Source organism: Maylandia zebra, linkage group LG18, assembly GCF_041146795.1.
Source record: "Maylandia zebra isolate NMK-2024a linkage group LG18, Mzebra_GT3a, whole genome shotgun sequence".
Classification (NCBI taxonomy): domain Eukaryota; kingdom Metazoa; phylum Chordata; class Actinopteri; order Cichliformes; family Cichlidae; genus Maylandia; species Maylandia zebra.
The window spans coordinates 10,592,636-10,611,559 of record NC_135184.1 but is presented as its reverse complement, the minus strand read 5'-3'; the positions used below and the strand labels follow the sequence as shown (position 1 = coordinate 10,611,559).

General features: G+C 39.7%; 1 protein-coding gene across 5 annotated transcripts in view; it reads right to left on the bottom strand.

The window, feature by feature from the left end:
• mtcl1 (microtubule crosslinking factor 1) overlaps window positions 1-18,924 on the bottom strand; it is an 86,447-nt gene that overhangs the window by 45,615 nt on the left and 21,908 nt on the right. For all 5 annotated transcript variants that reach the window (XM_014413468.4, XM_004555261.4, XM_004555262.4 and 2 more), the window contains exon 4: window positions 580-639. In XM_014413468.4, the coding sequence (XP_014268954.3) occupies window positions 580-639 (60 nt within the window). The remainder of the gene's footprint in view (window positions 1-579; window positions 640-18,924) is intronic.

Sequence of the window (18,924 nt, the reverse complement as noted above, 5' to 3'; positions counted from 1 at the left end):
TAAAAACATCCAATAAAAGTTCCAATCCAGTCCAAGAGCAATTTTTTCCTACTATAACAGAGCATTTTATTTTTATTTGTGTTGTATAGTATGTTATTCTATTTTATCTTATTCTATTCTATTGCGGTTTTCGTAACTTTTACTGCCTTCAAATGGACGTATGACTACAAAATGTACCAAAATGACTAAACACAGACTGAAAAAAAGGTTGGAAATCACTGCGATACATAATTTAGCCCAGAAGGCAACAGTACATTTATTGAACTGGATAAAAGCAGTAAGTGGGCTACAGTAAATGTTCTGCCGAAGGCTCAGCTTAAATGTTGCAGCCTGGTTGTTTTCCTGTTATCTTCACTTACGGTTTCTCATTTTAAACTTTTGACTTCACACTTATTTTTCTATTTTCTTTCCTCTTGTTGTGATTTCTTTGTTTCCACCTTCAGGATGTGTTTTTTTCTTTAATTTTATCAAAGCTGCTTTTCTCTTTAAATCTGCTAATCCACGCCTGTAAAGGGTTGAAAAAAGTGCCTTATTCTCTTTCTGCAGAGTGAGTAACACTGACATCTTTTTCTTATTTACCTGACTTGTGGATTTTTTGTCTTTAAATGTTTCCCTGCTACCTCGTCGCCTCAGTGCAGTCTGTAAAAGAGCAAAACAGAAGAAACGCCTCATCAGAAACAAACTTCTTCACTGCTGCACAAAAGGAAAGAAATTTTTAAAACATGCCAACATTAAAGCAGAGTGATAAAGACATAAGAAGGCTATTAGGGAGGATCTCTGCAGCTCTATTGATATTTCCATAAATCACGATGCCAGTGTTTATATAGACAATCATGATGATGGTGTTTGCTAATGTGTATGCCAACTCCCTAATGTGAAGAAGACTCTGGAAAAAAGAAGCGCATTAATCTATCTGCATGTGTTATATAACATTGGCATCATCAGGTCAAAGCTAGATCTAATAAGGAAGTGTTTACTTTAGATCACATTGCACATCATGACATAATTACTGTCAGAGACTGTCCTGGTAATAGCCTGCATCCAAGGCTAACATCTGGCTAGCATGTCACTCTTTCTGTGGTTGAATGGAGCGGCAGATTGAACAGACAATATATATGATTTATATGAATAAACTAAAATGCCCCTTGAGACGATTCTGCTTTTTATTCAACTCAGAAAACTTGAGAATTCAGATAAAGGCGGTTTAATGTCTGTCATGTATGATGCACCAGGGTGCTTTAGATCCCATTCATAGCTCAGTGTGACAGACGTCTTATCCCGGCTCAGATTCAGTGACACATGGTGCATCCACGACGCTCGGAGGGGAAAGCATCTGCCCGTCCAGTGGGGAAATCTGTCCTGTAGCTAATACAACAGTAGGCATCGCACGCAAAGCCTGGATAAAACAGGGCCTTCTACACGCCAGCTTAGTCTTACTGACTAATAAAATCATTCATTTTTTATCAAGTCACTTTCTTACATCAGCTACAGCTCTATCAGACTGGGGCAAGATAAATTATCACAGAGAGGGGGAAAGGGAGAGGAGGAGGAGAAGCGAGAGAGAGAAAGGGAGGAAGAAATCCCCGTCTATAAATGCAGAGCCTTTTCCAGGAGCAGACTGCTGCCCCGGCAGGGTTATTTAAAGGTTTGATGATCAGTTGGGCTACGGATGGCTTCCTTTCTAGGAAGCATAACTTGATATTAATATTTCTGATGTCACAGTCATAATCACACATCTCTGTGTAGGTTCTTGTCATCCAGGTCATGGTAGTCTAAGGAGCTCGGAAAGAAAGCGATTTCTCGGATGAGAGGTGAAACGTCTTCATGGGTTTTTTTAAACCAACTCGAGCATCTTAAAGTCTCTCATCAAATAGATTATTACATATTTCGAATATGTTCCAGGACTATTGTGTCAGCGGAGGTGTACGTATGTGTATATTTGAGCCTGTATGTATACTTTTAACCGTGTGCGGATTAGAGAAAATCCAAAATAAATTCAAAAGTTGTGCACCCGTATCTTATTTTCAAGTCAAGTCATCTTTATTTAGCACATTTAAAAGACATCAAGTGTCTCGCAAAGTGCTGAAGTGCTAAACATCTTTAATTTTAAAGTAATTAAAGGTGTTTAAAAGACGATTAAAGCCCACGATAGTCATGCTCCAGATTTTTGACCTTTTGACCACAACTGTAAATGTGACATGTTGTCACAACAATTTTAATACTCCTTAGTCTTCAGAAAGGCACATATTGTATATATACATTATATAGTGCCAATTGTCTGATATAAACCACTGCAGGTCACTGATGAAAAATACTGCACTGGGGTCGAGCTAAGCAGCAGCACAGTCACTCACTGCAGTCGACTGCAACAAGAGTTTTTAAGCATATTGCTTCCTCTTATTCATTTTTTGGGAAAACTGTTTTTGCTTTACTCTGATTGCAAGCTTGAGTGAGATGGTCTGTTAGCGCCACTCATCCACTGCTGATCAAAATCCAACCTTTAGTGGTTTGAAGCACCAAAGCTTGCAAACCATTGCATTAACCTAAAATTAACCAATCGCATATTCATGTCGAATCACGTAGCAGAGATTGAAAGGTGCACGAGGGATGTTCACTGGTGGGATGAACATGTCATTTGAATTGAACGAAACTGATTTTTTTGTCCTGCCCACCAAAGATGTGCAATAGCTCAATGAGCAGAATCAGTGTTGGCTACTCCTCTTTCAGCACACACTCACTCACTCTCATTTCACTTGGCATACAGCAGATTCTTCCCTGCAGAAGCTCTGTTGCCATCCTAAACAGACCAGAAGGACAGTGTGAATCATTCATGGCCAGACGGATGGAAAGTGTGAGGGAGAACCTGTTTTGCCCAGAGCAAGAACGGACCTTGACTCAGTCGCTGGCTCGGCGACAGGAAGGGAGCGCCCGCTTAGAAACGGTGGCGCAAAAATGAGCATAACCAAACTGCAGGCGGCAACGGTTACAGAGAGACGTCTGTGTCTGCTGCTTTCCGTGACAAATTTGAATGAAAATACTGTTTTGATTTGAAACTTTATTTTATTTTATAAGGTTTGCATGCAGAGAAGTTCAAGCAGGGCACAGATGAGACACATTTCTCTGTTGCTGCTCAAAAGAGCTTTATAGTTTTGTTTCATTTCCTAACTGCTGTACGATTCCCTTTATCAACATGTTTCTTTATCTGCTCCCGTTGCTCTCTCCACAGTCTCAGTCCATTTTGACCTCCGAGCTGCTGTTCTCCAAAAAAAAAAAAAACATTTTCTCTATAGGCTGAGTAACCTTGGCCTGCTGCCTTTACAAGATCTGATTGTTTGATCGAACTGTGGCACCAACTGTCTGGGTTTCCCTCGGAAAAAAGACAGATTTCTTAAATATGTCCCTAAATTTAATTTGTCAAACTGATTTTTTTAGACACTGGAAAAAGCTAAATGTCAAAATGACTGAAGATGACAGTTTGCCCTTGAAGGAAACTACACCTCTTCTGATCTTTCCCTACAACCAGACCTCAATGTTTCTCAGAAATCCATTTTCTTTAAATACAACAATTACTGACAGATTCATAGTTTACTTTATTTATTGATCAGCTGCATCAAAATTGTGCATCTGCACCCCCACAGCCCCTCGGGTCTCACTTCAGCTTTGTTTTCAGGGTCTCTCCAACACCAGCCGTGGTTTAATTCCCCACCCTGGTGACGGGGCTAATCTCTCTGGGGAGACAGCGGATTAGACAGCATCTTGTACAAAGCTCCTCAGACTGCCATTGTCAGGGATCCCCGTTTATTCTACACACAAGCCAATGTGAGAGTCAGAGAAACAACAACGTGATCAAGTAACTCAAAGACACTCATCTGCGATTCGCTTGCAAATATAACTGCACAAACAGACCTTATATTACATACATTAACAGTGAGTAGTCATTTAAACGTCAGATATCTGTATGGCATTGTTATTCTTCTAATCTAATGACGAAAACTGAAGTAACAGGGTTTGGTTTTTTTTGAGCTGTTAGTTTTTTGGCTTCAAGTGGGTCATAGAAGCGGGAAACTTCAGGGCTGAAAGAAGACAACACTGAAGTACAACTTTAGAGCATAAATAAACATTTTTCGTTAATTCTTTCCTTCATGAAAACTATAAAGGTTGATTTCCTTCTAATAAAATACCCATTTGAATTTTATTACAGCTTAAATTTTGAATTATTAAAGGCATGGCTGTTTTTACTGGCAAGTAGGTTCCCACTAGGCAGGTAGCTGACCTCTTGGCTATAACTGTTGTTTTATTGTAGTTATCTGACACTGCGAGCCATGCTCATAGACACAGAAGTTTGGTGAATTAAATTGTAATATTTTATTTATATGTTGCTTCAAAGCCATCAGCAGGTATCAGTATCAATGCATTGCACCTGTATAGTTTATAGGAGCAGTTTGTTAACCAAGTGTCCTATAAATGAAGGCCATTTTCAATCCCATTTCTAACTTTAACTGATAACTTGGCACTCCACTCATGGTTCCATAAATCCGACGCTACAATTGACAAATTGATGTTGCTTCTTCTGAAATTACCAAATCCTCAAAATAACGCCAGTGCAGCTATTGATATGTTTTTGTAGTCACTTTAAAATTCGAGCGTGCAAAAACTTTGTGTTAAAAAATAAAAATAAAAATCGTGTTAAAACTCATATCACAGATCTGTACGTGGACAGGGCAATTTTATGGTGTGTGGAGACCTTTTGAACTGAGATTCAGGTGTGTTATGCAAATAATCACTAATAAAGCTTCAAGCTGCGGAGATCTGGCAAACACTTCTTTCTCCACACCTGCTGATTTCAAACTTTAATCACAACCCGTCACCAGACAATATCCCGACCACACTACAGCATCACGCTAACTCAAAGTTCCCTGCTGAAATTTTCCAGTTATTAAGGATCAATAACATGAAATGAACAACAATACTTCTCCAAGATAGTTAAACTCCTCCACCTGAGGCAGTAATCATTCCCCACCTGGTGTGGGATACGTGGACCGGCAAAGACCAAATATTTAGCTCCAATAATCACCACGTTATTCCATAATGGAAATAATTATCTGCACCTCTAAAAGACCTTTTACTGCTCCCTGATAGTGTGAATGACTGTTGCTCTACTTTTTAAAATTTGATTCAACCACTGAGATTAATTGTGCCTCCTGAAAGCTCTGCCACATTTTCACATCCTCTGTGTGATTGCTTTTCTTCCACTTCAACACACATTCGTCCTCCTGCACGCTCAAAAGCACAAACATGCACACAGGTTCCCCCATCATCATCATCATCATCCACGTGTGGTGCTCTGAACAGCCGGTTAGCTCGGGTTAGTGAGAGTCAGTCATGCAGTCACGCAGGAGCAGCATGCAGTCTGGCAGGCAGATCCAGCTGGTGTGAGGACTGGCTGCATTACTGGTGCTGCTGGTTTTTACTTGGACCTCTGCCAGCCTGCAGGATTAGCAGATTGTAGTTACACAGTCGTTACTCTGGTGGGACCGAGTGAAGCAGTCGCTGCAGGCCCTGACTGACTGACTGCCAGTCTGTATTTCACTGGCCTTCTCATGTACCTCCCTCCTGGACTCCCTAATCCCGTTTTACTCCCTTCTTGCTTCTTTCTTTCTTCCACATTTCCTTACTTTACTCCAGCTCCACATAAATCACCCCTGAATGACATCTGAAATGTATGTGGCAACTAAAGTTATATATGTGTGTGCTCATAGTGGGCCGTTCTATCTTTGAGAAGCACCTTGAGTTTAGATCATCAAAGTGAGGTCAATGTAGCCTCTCAATCTCTTTTAAAGGCTTCACTTGGGTAAGGATTATAAATGAGCACTAAGATGAGATTTAGGATTTGTTTTGGCAGTTTGAGGTCAGATAAAACTTTGATTTGATTTATTTGAAGATGACAGAGTTAGGATAAGGTTTAGCACAAGATATAAGGGGCAGGAATTTAGAGGTGACACTTTAAGGATGTCAGGGAGGAGTTTGGGCGACAGGTTCTTAAAAAGAGAAGACACAAAAAGCTGATTTTTGAAAAATAACATCTCCACTCTTATAAACCCTCAGTGAGTCGGTACACTGGACTGTACAATCCAGCAAGACCCGAGACATTTCTTTAAATTTTAGTCGACAAATTCTAAAAATTCCCATCATCAGAATTTGCTCTGGAATGTTTTGATTGGTGAATAGAGTCGTCTTGGGATGCAGCCATCTTTATCTGTGGCTTTTTTGATAGCCCCAGCTGAGACAGCGCACTAGTCTGCTGGATTAAGTAACTAAGTAAGGTTCATTAATATAGTGTTTTTCGAGAACAAAGTACACACGGTGCTTTACAATGCCCATGTAGGTACAACCAAATTAAAACAGTATAAAAAAATAAATAAAACTATGATAAACAGTTATGTAGGGTTTGAGTGTTTCAGTTTGATATGTTAAATTGGTGGTTGGACGGGTTAGTATGTTCACATTTCACCAAATTCTTATTAGCCAGATGATGTCTGGCATTAACATTATAAGAATAGTGTTGAAGTTATTCCATAAATATCCTCCCAGGACTGACCCCTGGTTTTTTGCAGGTGGAGAAACAGGCTTCCACAACTTTGAACTTGCAAATTTAACAACAACCACTCGTTCTAACTGGTTTCACAATTAGCGAATGCTTACATAGAGCTGGCTCCAAACTAACATGTCAAATCATCGGTGTAATATGAATATTTTAGCTTGTTGTGTGGTACAGACCATCCAAGAAGTTGTATTTTCAGTTTTAATGAGTGAAATCCTGGTGTTTTACTTGTATCTCACATTTATTTGTGTCCTTGAATGTATAGTTAATGCCTACAGTTTACTAAACTTTCTTCAGCTGAGGGTCAAGAGGCTGAAAACCAATGAGTTGCATCACTGTGGCTAAGGCAATTCTTTTACACAGTCTATGCTCCTCTCTCATTAAAAATGAAAAATGGTATCACACTGGGAACTAACGATAACCCTCGAAAATAAAGAAACGATCAACTGCTACCGTCTGTGTTGTATCCCAGAAGTTGTGTGCGACAGTGTTTATGTTCAACAAGTGTTTATAGCATTTGTTTAGAATTAAAAATGCATCACAAGTTGGCGATATCTTATTATTTTTTTTTTTTTAGATGTGGGGCAAAATCCTGACAACTCAATTTCCCTGAGAAAATTTCATTTTTCATGTTGCTGCTGCAGTCTCACTACAGTCTTGGAACAAGTGTTGGAGCACAACAATATGGAGTATTCTGACACGCCTGTTTGCGTAATACACTCGGGCATTTTTGGAACAAGTGCAGACTGACATACACAGTGACATCACCCCAAACATCCCAATGTGGGAAGGGGGAAAAAAAACAGAAAAACATTTTGGGGGTGGAGGATGAGTAAAAATGGGAACACAGCGAGAGTATTTTCAGCAGCATCTGTACTCAACAGCTTGGCCTATTTATGATTTAGCTCAAAGACCGTAACACATTGCAGAGAGGGGCGTCTGGCTCTGGTAATGGGATTTAACAGGAAGTGTGGTGTGACCAGCGAAAGAGGGGGGCGGGATGGAGGGGCTGGCAGGGAAGGGGGTGGTAACGGAGCACAAACGCAGCTGCGACTGCCGCTGGATGCAGATAAACCCCTTCTCAGCCCTGACAGAGGCAGCTAAGACTCCGACACAACAGAATAAATATCGCTCACCCGGCGGGAGAGCTCAGAGAGATAAGTCGCTATGAAATGTTTAGAGGCAGATTATATTACGGAGATCTGGATGAATGAGCCCTCAATCTGGACTGTAATCCGTTTCAATAAATTAATTAATACAGCACACGCACACACACTTGTCTGAATATATTTAAGTGTCAGACGCCCTCTCTTTTTGTCACTTGATTTAATTTTTTTCACCCCATCCAAGGACATTATTCTGATGCACAAGTGTTTTCTGTTGCTGCTCCTGCTACTTCATGATGCACACAGCTGTTTTATTTTTAAACCGGTAATCAATCTGTGACTTGCAGCACCTGCATTAGTCTAAATATACAGCTTCTAGATATGCTCCATCAGCCAAATACACACCATGCAACCCACTGAAATTCAATTTGCTGCTGAAAATGGTGCACCGCCACCCATTCCTCCTCAAGGCTACAGTGAAGTTGCTGCAAACAGGAGCAGCGGTGATATTTTGAGGAAAAAAAAAAAAAAACCTTTCACCAATCAAAGCTAAATGAATTAAAGCAATCTAGCAGAGTGGGCTTCCAATATGATGCACGTGTGTGCTCGTCTGCACACGCATGCGTTGTCGAGACATCCATACAGCGTGTTATTGTGTGGGTGCCTGTTTTTGTGCTTTTTGTCTGGGCATCCTGGTGCGTCTGTGGCTGCGACTGCGTTTGTGGCGGTTGCTGGTCTGTCCGTATAATCGGCAGTAAGACAGGCTTCATGCAGCACTCTGAGGTCGTTCCAATGTCAGGGCACCCCCAGCGGATGTGATCTTGTAAACAGCTTCAAGCATCTCCATCTCCCCTTTGTCTTAACATAAGATAAGATAAGATAAGATAAGATAACTCTTTATTGTCATTGCACAGTTGTACAGCACATCAGTAGCTGTCCAGAGATTTTGATCCACCTCAGAGGTCTTTATAGCCTGAATGCAGGAGCAGAGCTTAGGAGAGGCAGGTGGAAGAAAATGCACACAACTGCCGTTATAAAGCTGGTAAAATTCCAAGTGGGCATGCCAAAGGATGGCGCTGGTGTAAGTAAAACCATCAGCTAAGACTTTAAAACTGTACTCAGTGATGCTTTTTAAAGCAATGAAACAAATTTATTTGTGTGTTATTAAAGTAATTGCTTGTAGTGAACTAGATTGACTATACGAAACAGGTGTAGCAAGAGTGAACCTTGAGTTTCAGGGTGGTGTGCCAAGTTATAGGCTAACTTGGTTAGCCATTTTTGGGACTATTAAATGATGAACATTTCTCCAGAAGGTGCCAAAACTACAAACACAGTGCAGAGGTCCAGTTCAGTGACTCAGGTTAGCTGAGACCTGGCAATGCTCTGGTAAGCTGCAGTGACACCATCCACTTGTCTCTCAAAGCATTAAATCCGTAATCATGTATAATTTCAAATGCTTTAAATGGGTGAGTCATATAAAAAATTCACCCCATGTACAATTGTCACAAAGGACGAAATTATCTGCAGAGAACAAGCTAGTTTTGAAATTTCTGCTCTAAATTTGGAGAAGTCTGTGGGCACTGACTCATTTTTCAAGCAAACTGCCATTCGGGGAGCTGCCAGTTAATGCCACCTTCTGTGTTGCCTTTATTGTTGCATCCTCAGAGGTTGCCACTTCACGGTGACAAATTCACTGAAAAGTATCATCAAACCCTGCGGTTCCCCATATGGAAAAGATATATATAAATCTTATAAAGTTTGTATCTGTCTTGTGTGAAACTTGTATGAAAAGCATATAAGAGTGAAAATAGATATAAGATCCCTTGAAAAATTATATAATGAAACTTGTATGTTTTGGATACTTACTAAAACAATATATGAAAGTAATGAGAAAGTGGCCACTTTCATGAGTAATCACATATAAGTTTTTACTATTTCTTTTCCATATGGGTCCCCTCAGCCCTGCAAAGCTTTTTAGCATTTTGGAGGCTTAACGTTCAGGTTTTGCATCTTACTGTTTGGTTTGTTCTTTACTCAGTACCATGTTTGGCCACAGACACCAGAGATGGGCAGTAACGCGTTACTTGTAACGCGTTACTGTAATCTGATTACTTTTTTCAAGTAACGAGTAAAGTAAGGGATTACTATTGCAAAATCGGTAATTAGATTACCGTTACTTTCCCGTAGGAACGCTGCGTTACTGCGTTACTAAAACCGTGATTTTTTTTGCGAGAATGTCTCATGACAGTGACGTAAGCAAGTGCGACGTTGGTGACAGCAGCTGTGTGCAGATCAACAATGGATAATATATCGAGTGCGGGAGAGAGTATGAGCGTGCAGCGTTTAAAGTGTGGAAGTACTGACCTTACTTTGAGTTTGATTCCATAAAAAGTGACAAAAACATTAGCGTCCATCGTGCGTGGGAAGAAAACTTCTTTTTACAGCGAAAAAAACCCCTAAACTTCCGAGCAAGCGCAGCACACCTGCACCAGGGTAACCCTCCGCCTACCCTGCTCCTGCTTTACAGGTGAAAATAGAGCAAAAGGACCGCTGAGTCTTTGACTTTATTTATTTTCTGCTGTGTTTTACTTGCATCTGTTTGAAAGAGTGAGTGAAAACACAAAAAATATTTTATTTTATGTGCTGGAATGTGTAGAAAATAGGTTTAAATGTTAAACTAATTTATTCAAGTCAGAGAATGTTGCATATAATTAAATGTTTTGCTTGATGCATAAAGTTAAAAGATTAAAACTGATAAAACAAGTTTTAAAAAGAGACTTTTCCATTTGATTACATTTTGTATGATGGATTATGTAGAAAAAGTAGAATTGGGCTGAAAGATCTATCGCTTTATCACCTCTTCAGGTTGTAAATCGTGTTTTTAAAAAGTAACTAAGTAACTAAGTAACTAAGTAATTAATTACTTTTGAAAATAAGTAATCAGTAAAGTAACGGGATTACTTTTTTGGGGGAGTAATCAGTAATTAGTTACTGATTACTTTTTTCAAGTAACTTGACCAACACTGACAGACACAGATGTTTTCAGTCAAAACGCTGATAAACTGTAACTTGCCCATTATCAAACAAACCAGACAAAAAAAATAGGCAGCATTTCTGGTGAATGCACTCTCGCTTTTCACAGGTACAGTCAGATGTTTTCTTTGAGAGAGAGGTAAAAGGAGAACGAACAGCTTCTTCCTCTGACTTGTTGTTACCATCACGTCCCTCTTGTGTGATTTTTGTACAGAATTTTTATTTTTGTTGCAAACTTACGACATATATTCATTTCTATTTATTCTTTCTATAAGAAATATGATAGACTCATTGTATCCGAGTCTTAATGACCCCCCCCCCCCCCCCCCCCCACACACACACACACACACTATTATTTTATTTTGCAGCATTACCCAATCTTCTTCAGCTCAAAACACTTGAAACCAGCTCTGTGTGATTTCGGTCGTCTTTTTCTAATATTTTTCAGTGGCAAAGTGTTCAGAGTATTTCCAATCTTTGTCAGGATGTTGGTTTGTTTGCTTTACACAGTATGTAAAGTTATATATTTAGAGAAGTTAATAGATTCCAACACCCAACAAAAACACCAAATAGAGCACCTACAGAAGGAATTAAAAATATTTCTATTGTGGTTCATTTTACAAACTAGAAATCAATTTTTTAGTAACAGTAACCTGGGGGGGACACAGTGGTGTAGTGGTTAGCACTATGACAAGAAGGTCCTAGGTTCAAACCCCTGCAACTGTGAATGTGTTAGCCCTGGGATGGAGATGAAACCTCTGTAGGGTGTACCCTGCACCCTATGGCAGCTGGAATAGGCTCCTGCCCCCCTGCGACCCTGAATTAGACAAGTGGAAGAATTTGGATGGATAGACCATTCAAATGACTGGAATTCTCTGATGCATGTTCCAGCAAAAACACAGGACTTTCAATGTTGCAGACAAATTAAAATATATAAAAAAGAAAAGATCAGGCGATCTGCATGAAGCATCAACAGTGCTGCTATTCCTGGATGCCCACCAGAGATTTCCAGGTCCTACAGCAGCATGTAGACGGGAAAAGAAAGAACAGGCCAGGAATTCTCAAAGGAGTAACCACCGGTAGCTGTAGCAACCTATGCTGACTTGCAGAGTATGTGTGTATATATATATATATATATATATATATATATATATATATACACATATATATATATATATATATATATATATTAGGGGTGCAACGATATTCGTATCGATATTGAACCGTTCGATACAGTGCTTTCGGTTCGGTACGCATATGTATCGAACAATACAACATTTGTAATTTATTTTATCAATTTTCCTTCTGACGATGCTGTCTGTGTTGAGCGCTCAGTGAATCTGTGTTCGACTACTCCGCCTAGGCTGCACTGTCCTGCGCAGATCCACTGAGCGCTCAACACAGACAGCATAGTCAGAAGGAAGAGCGCAGGGCAAGCTAGCGAAACAGAAGTTAAGCTCTCCTTGCAACATAGACCTAGTCATGGACTAAAGTAAAACAGTATGTTGGATGTGCCATGCAATGCTCAATTACACGTGTGTGAACTAGTGTGTTAGCTCGTTAACGTGTTGGCCGTCTAGCCCCATGCACGGAGCGATCGGCGGTAGCTCGTTAACAGAGATTTGCCGTGTTGTGGCGTTAAGGTCATTTCAACGAGATTAACCTGAAAGCACTAGTGGGAACACAACGAATATGACTGCACATTTACGCCGACATCATCCTAGTGCAAAGACAAGTGGAAGCAGATAAAAAAAAGCAAGCATGCTACTAACTTTAGCCGAGTCATTTAGACAGCTGTTAGCACATGATTCTCCTTATGCTGCTGAGAATATAGCCCAGAAGAAGCGGATAGTATAGCTTTTATTTTGGAAAGAGCCATTTCTCTGTAATAAACTCTCTTTTCCAAAGATGAGTGATTCCTCAATCAGATACAGGGCTTGCAATATCGCTAGCCCGACGTCCCGGAGCTAGCGATTTTTTCAGTCGGGCTACCAAAATCTATCTCTTCCCTGCCCGTCGGGCTATTGTAGGAAAAATATATGTCAATGCTTTTGCATTCTTTCAGAAATGTAGCTGGGTAATTATGTCATTGGCATCGGTGAGCCACTGTCAATATGTGACATATTGAAGTCGCGTTTGAATTTGCGCTTGTTTTTTTGCTTTCACTTTGCAATCGTGCGAACTATGTATAGAGAGCGACAGCACTGATCTGTGAGTGATGATAATTTGTGCACCAATTCCTCTGACATCGTCTTATTAATCGTTAGCTTACTATGCAAACATGACAAGTGAAATCTCCCCCAGCTTAAACATGTGAGAGGTTGATCGCGCAGAGAATCGCTGAGCTTATATATATATATATATATATATATATATATATATATATATATATATATATATATATATATATATATATATATATATATATATATATATATATATATATATATATATCCTGCAAAATCCTGCAAGGCAGCAGGAATACAATATGCCTACCTGAGTGTGTGTGTGAGTAAATGTTTGTGGATGAGTGTCTGCAGGAGGTCGCGCGTGAGCAGCGAAGGGTCACTCCCATATTGCTCTCCACTAAGCCGTCCCTGACCTCTGTCTGAGACCCAACATGCAATAAAGAGAAGCACAAAAGAGCTTTTATGGGGCATGTCACTACCGCTCTCGCTCACGCTTTACAAATCTCCCTGAACAACCCGACGGCCTGGCATGCTGCTCGTGGAAAACACAATGCCACTCTGCCAGCTGGCACGATCCAGAGACACAAGTTCGACACAACCTACGGGGGCATTAAGAAATTCGGCAGAAGTTTAGCAGAAACACTCCTGCTAATCTCTTTTACAGAACAGAGGAGTGTTGTCATTTCATGCTGCTTCAAAATAAATCAACAGAAAACTGCAATTAACTGCTAATAATTACCAAATTATGTCAATCACTGCGCGAGTGCTGAAACTATTTAGCAAAACAAAATAACTGTGCAAGAGAGGGTTTTCCTCAAGCAGATCAGATTTCGCAATGTAAGACATGCATTAGTCATTATGTGTGTGCATTTGTGTTGCACGTGTCATACATTAACATGCACGCTGGCTCTCGAATGGCTGAGGTGCAGTGCTGACACTGCAGATCCCACGGTAAGAGGAAACAAGAGAGAGGAGAGGCTTCACTTCAGTGAGTGCTCCCATTAGCATCAGAAGCTTCTCTCAAACGTATAATTACAATCAGCTTCACCTCAAGGTGCCATCATGAAACACAGACAGGCCACATTCATTTGAGTACTTTATTAAGCTTCAGAGACCAAGCATGAAAACTTATAGGGCGCAGAAGAGTACTGTGTTGCACAATGCTGATTTATAAGCAGTATAGTAGGGGAAAAGATATTTAATATAGCAAAGACAGGCAGCAATGATCCCCTGTTATCTTTGTCATGAGGATATAAGAGCAGGTAAAGAAAGATAAGAGTGAGAAAAGGAAGGTAGTCTCCTTATTGTCAACCTCGAGGAGTCTGCAGCATGTACACATAACTGATGAGACTGATAATGAAACCAGAAGCGGGACAAGTAGCTGCTTCTGTAGACACTGATGTTTAATTTCAGTGTAAATTCAGCTTCAAAATGGTCAAGTTACCAAAGAGATCACGTTGTCTACCAACTGTTTAGTATTTTACTCTAAGGATTAAAAAAACCTGCTGTGTCATGAGCTTTGGAAGTTTGAGGTAATAACATAAAGATGTCCAACGTCAGACATGACACATTCTTTAAAATGGGAAATGTTGAAGGATTACAAATTCAACAAACATCTCAGTAACAATTAGAAATGCGATGAAAAGTTTGAGACACTCTGGTTTATCTTGTGGCCAAGTGATGGGATCCAGATCTCCAGGTCAGGAACTAGCGGATCTACATGAGGCGGTTGACATTGAGATTATTGAATATTTACATTATTTTTTACTTTTTCCTCAAAGTGGGCGAATTTTCCTCATTTTCACCTCCACATGTTCTATTCCTTGACTTTACTAAAGTAGCTTTGCATGTTTCACAGTTCAAAATATCACCTGATTATCTAATTTTGAGCCTTAGCATCATCAGCTGTCTGACACTAGACACAGTAGCTCCTCTGTCTTTAAGACCACCAGCTTTAAGAGAGCTTTCTCCTAACTGGCTGCCCCTTGGTAGGGTCAAACAGCAGGTCAGCGGAGCCTCTATGATCTCATATTCAGAGCTCTGTGTCTAAGATGGCCTCTGATTTACACGTTCAAGAGTATGAAGAAAAAAGAAACAGCGCCTGAAACAGTCTGAAGCTCGATCTTCACACACTAATGGCACATAACTGAACTCACTGTCTGAAGCTTTGACCATTTGTAATAAGAGCATCCATCATCATAATACTAAGCAGATAATAAGGAAATGTAGAATTCAAGTCCTCAAAGCATCAAACAAAAATGCTTCCACTAACTCACGGTAAAGATGTCTCAGCTGGCTCACAGTCAAAGGACACACCGCCTGGTTGCCCTGTGAACAGTAGCTAGTAAAGCAAGAAAATCTTCTCACAGTAATTAATGACCCGTGGCTGGCTGTGCTATCCATCACTGGTTGCCACGGTAACGGATAGCTCTAGACAGCCAAATCGAAAAATCTGACCTGGAAATAGAAGAAGTGAGACAAGGAGCGGGAGCTTCTGAACACAGACGGATGTTATAATTACACTAACAGCACCTGCTCTCAATGTTCTGATCAGGTGTTTTTCAACCGATAATGTGCGCTTTTAAAAAGAAGCGCAGTTTTGTGTTATTGTTTTATCTCCGTGAGCACTTTTCCATCCACCTTATTAAGCACATCTTCAGTTTAGTCTCTAAACAGATCAGTGGCTGAGTGGAACATTAAAAGGAAACTCTACGCGATGAAGCTTTTTTTTAAGGTTGGTGGTAAAGTAAGAAGTTCTAATGTATGCTGAAGAGACTCCGTGTGGAGGCTGAAGTTCAAATATCCATCCATCCGTTCGCTTCCGCTTATCGTTATCTGGTAGCTGTGGATACAGGGTTGCTTTTGTAAAGAAATACTTTTGAAAAAACACAGTGGCTTCTGTTGCTGCCACATTGTAACTCGATTTAATGCAGTAACCTGAAGAGTCCATCAAAGCGACCAGTCACACGTCAAAAGTGAGTCGATTCGCGCGAGCAGAATTTATGTCCGAGCGTAGAGAGTTGTGAAACAGCAGCGGCATGTGAAAAGAAGACGCTCTGGCGTGTGGGATGGCGTATTTGTGCACGCTGCTGCCGAGTTCTGGGCGTGGATGTTGCATTTATGTGCGAGGAATTTAATTCCACCCATGAAATGAAACTATTTGCTCAGGTTATGTTTTTGCTCGCGCGTACATATTGACATAAATACCATCCCATAGAGTGAGCATGTGCATTAACTTTTATTTAGTTTTTTGTTGTTTATTATAACTATTATAAACTTCTCTACTTTTGAAATGAAGTAAACAAGTAATAAAAAAGGGTCCACAGGTGAAGCCGCACTGCCATCAGACTTAAACATCTGGGGTGGATAAGAGTCTATCCACAAAAAACTAGTCTGTGCATGAATGACTGACACATTAATAGGTACATTTAGTGAATGAAATGTTCTGGTTTATCTGTTAATTTTACTGTGATATAAAACATGAGTTTGAGAAACACAAATTAAGTAGTAGGACATCAACAATGAATATCATCACTGGCACAAAAGAAAATCAACATAAAAGAAAAAAAATAATATTATACACACAAAACAAAAACCCCATAGACATCTCCTCCAGCAATGAGCTATCCAAATCTAAAATATTGTTTTAAACATTGCTATTCGAACAGTATTTCTCACAAGCAGAGGGGCTCAGTGTAAAAACTTCAAGCGATATTGCTCCCATTCTGTCACTTTTGGCTCTATTTGTAAAGCTCTTGGTGCCATGATTTGTAGTTCTTTGTTATATCTCATGGAAAAATGTTCATAGTTAGTGTGGTATAAGAAGGTACGTTAGTTAGGTAAATATGAATATTTTCATACATTTTAAAACCAACATATTTGCAAAGGACATCTTAAATAAGCCAAGTTTTGTTTTACTTATTTATTTTGCCACGAGCGCTCTAAAGAATCTGAGTTTATTTTTTGGTAAATACATTTTTTTGACAGAGTGCATCACGCTGTCCCACAAAATTTGTATCTGTGAGTTGCCTTAAAATTTCATCAAACACTGCGACTCTAAAAGAGCGAGCTGACAGACTGGATCCAACTAATGATAAACTCTGAGCGACTGCGGGCCTGATTTAGCCCCCTCGCTGCTATGGAAGGATGACAAGTGCAGAACTGGCAACCTCCCCCTGTGGCTCGGTGAGAGAGCTGGTGGTGGAGTCGAACGGGGAGACTGCACCCGACCGCTAAAGGCGAGAGGAGGGAAGTGGTGATTGATATTTCTGCTATGAAAGGCACACAGTCTGGCAAAGTGAACCAGCTTCAGAGAACAAGTGAATTTTGTTCTGAACACATTTCCAGCCTGGAGAGGAGTGCCAAGTCCAAACAACTCGTTATTTTCTTTCTTGTAAAGTCTGCTGCAAAGGTAGGGCTTCTTATAGTTTGCCTGACTATGTCAACACTGCATTTTGAGTAAGGTACAAATGATCTGAACTAAAACTACATAGCTGTAGCTGCATTTGTTTGCTGTAAGACTCAGCTACCAAGCCTAATACCTGATTTTATAATTTAGAAATTATTTAATGTCCTTGTTTGTGCTGACACTATGATGGTACAACTGACATGTTACATGACAGGATTAGGCAGGTGGAGAAACATTAATGACTCACTATGAACTTCCTAATATGATCAACTTAACCTGCTCTGCTGCAGCTCTGAGTCTAATGCGTTATATATGCAGATGTGATGTGAACTATTATGCTGCCATGGCTGATGTCCAGTCCCCATAAAGTCATAAAAATGCATTTTGGCAAATGGTGCTAAAGAGCATCATGAGCTTAATTTCAAACCAATGCTACCCATATGGAAAAGATATATATAAATCTTATAAAGTTTGTATCTGTCTTGTGTGAAACTTGTATGAAAAGCATATAAGAGTGAAAACAGATATAAGATCCCTTGAAAAATTATATAATGAAACTTGTATGTTTTGGATACTTACTAAAACAATATATGAAAGTAATGAGAAAGTGGCCACTTTCATGAGTAATCACATATAAGTTTTTACTATTTCTTTTCCATATGGGTAGCTATCCTTGACCTAACTTAACAGTAACTGTAGATACCACAGGCTGCCCTGCACTGAATTAGTATCTTTTAAAGTGTCTATTTACAAAAATGATTAGCATTCAATGAAATGTCAGCATGAATTAACCAGATAACAAAATAAACACTCTTGAAAATTCTCTATAACCTTACAGTAACATTTAAAATGCACCTAATCGCCTCCTAGCTCTAACTGCATAACTCATCACTCGTCTTTATTCGTCATTATTCTGAACTTTCAGCTAAACAAAACAAAACAAAAAACTAAACTAAACTAAACTGTGCAGTGTGGGCATCCATCTATTTTCTTCTGCCCTGTGACTCTAAGGCTGGGCACCCCATGATGGATCGCCAATCTGTTTCAATTCAATCTATTTATACAGCGCCAAATCACAACAACAGTCACCTCAAGGCGCTTTATATTGTAAGGTAGATCCTACAATAATACATACAGGATCATATGACCCCTTATGAGCAAGCACATTGGTAAGGCAAGGCAAGGCAAGTTTATTTGTATAGCACAATTCAACAACAAGGTGATTCAAAGTGCTTTACAGAGACATTAGAAACAAAAACCAATACAAAGCATGATTTAAAATTGATTAAAACAAGCAAACAAACTAATTAACAAACAAACAAAACAGTATATAAAATCAACACAGATAAAATCAGTAGTTAAAATGTTAGTTTTGAAATTTAAGCTTAAAAGTTTGGATTTGGTGCTTTATTCAAATGCAGCTGAGAACAGGTGAGTCTTCAACCTGGATTTAAATAAACTGAGTGTTTCAGCTGATCTGAGGCTTTCTGGGAGTTTGTTCCAGATATAAGGAGCATAAAAGCTGAATGCAGCTTCTCCGTGTCTGGTTCTGACTCTGAGAACTGATAAAAGACCGGATCCAGATGA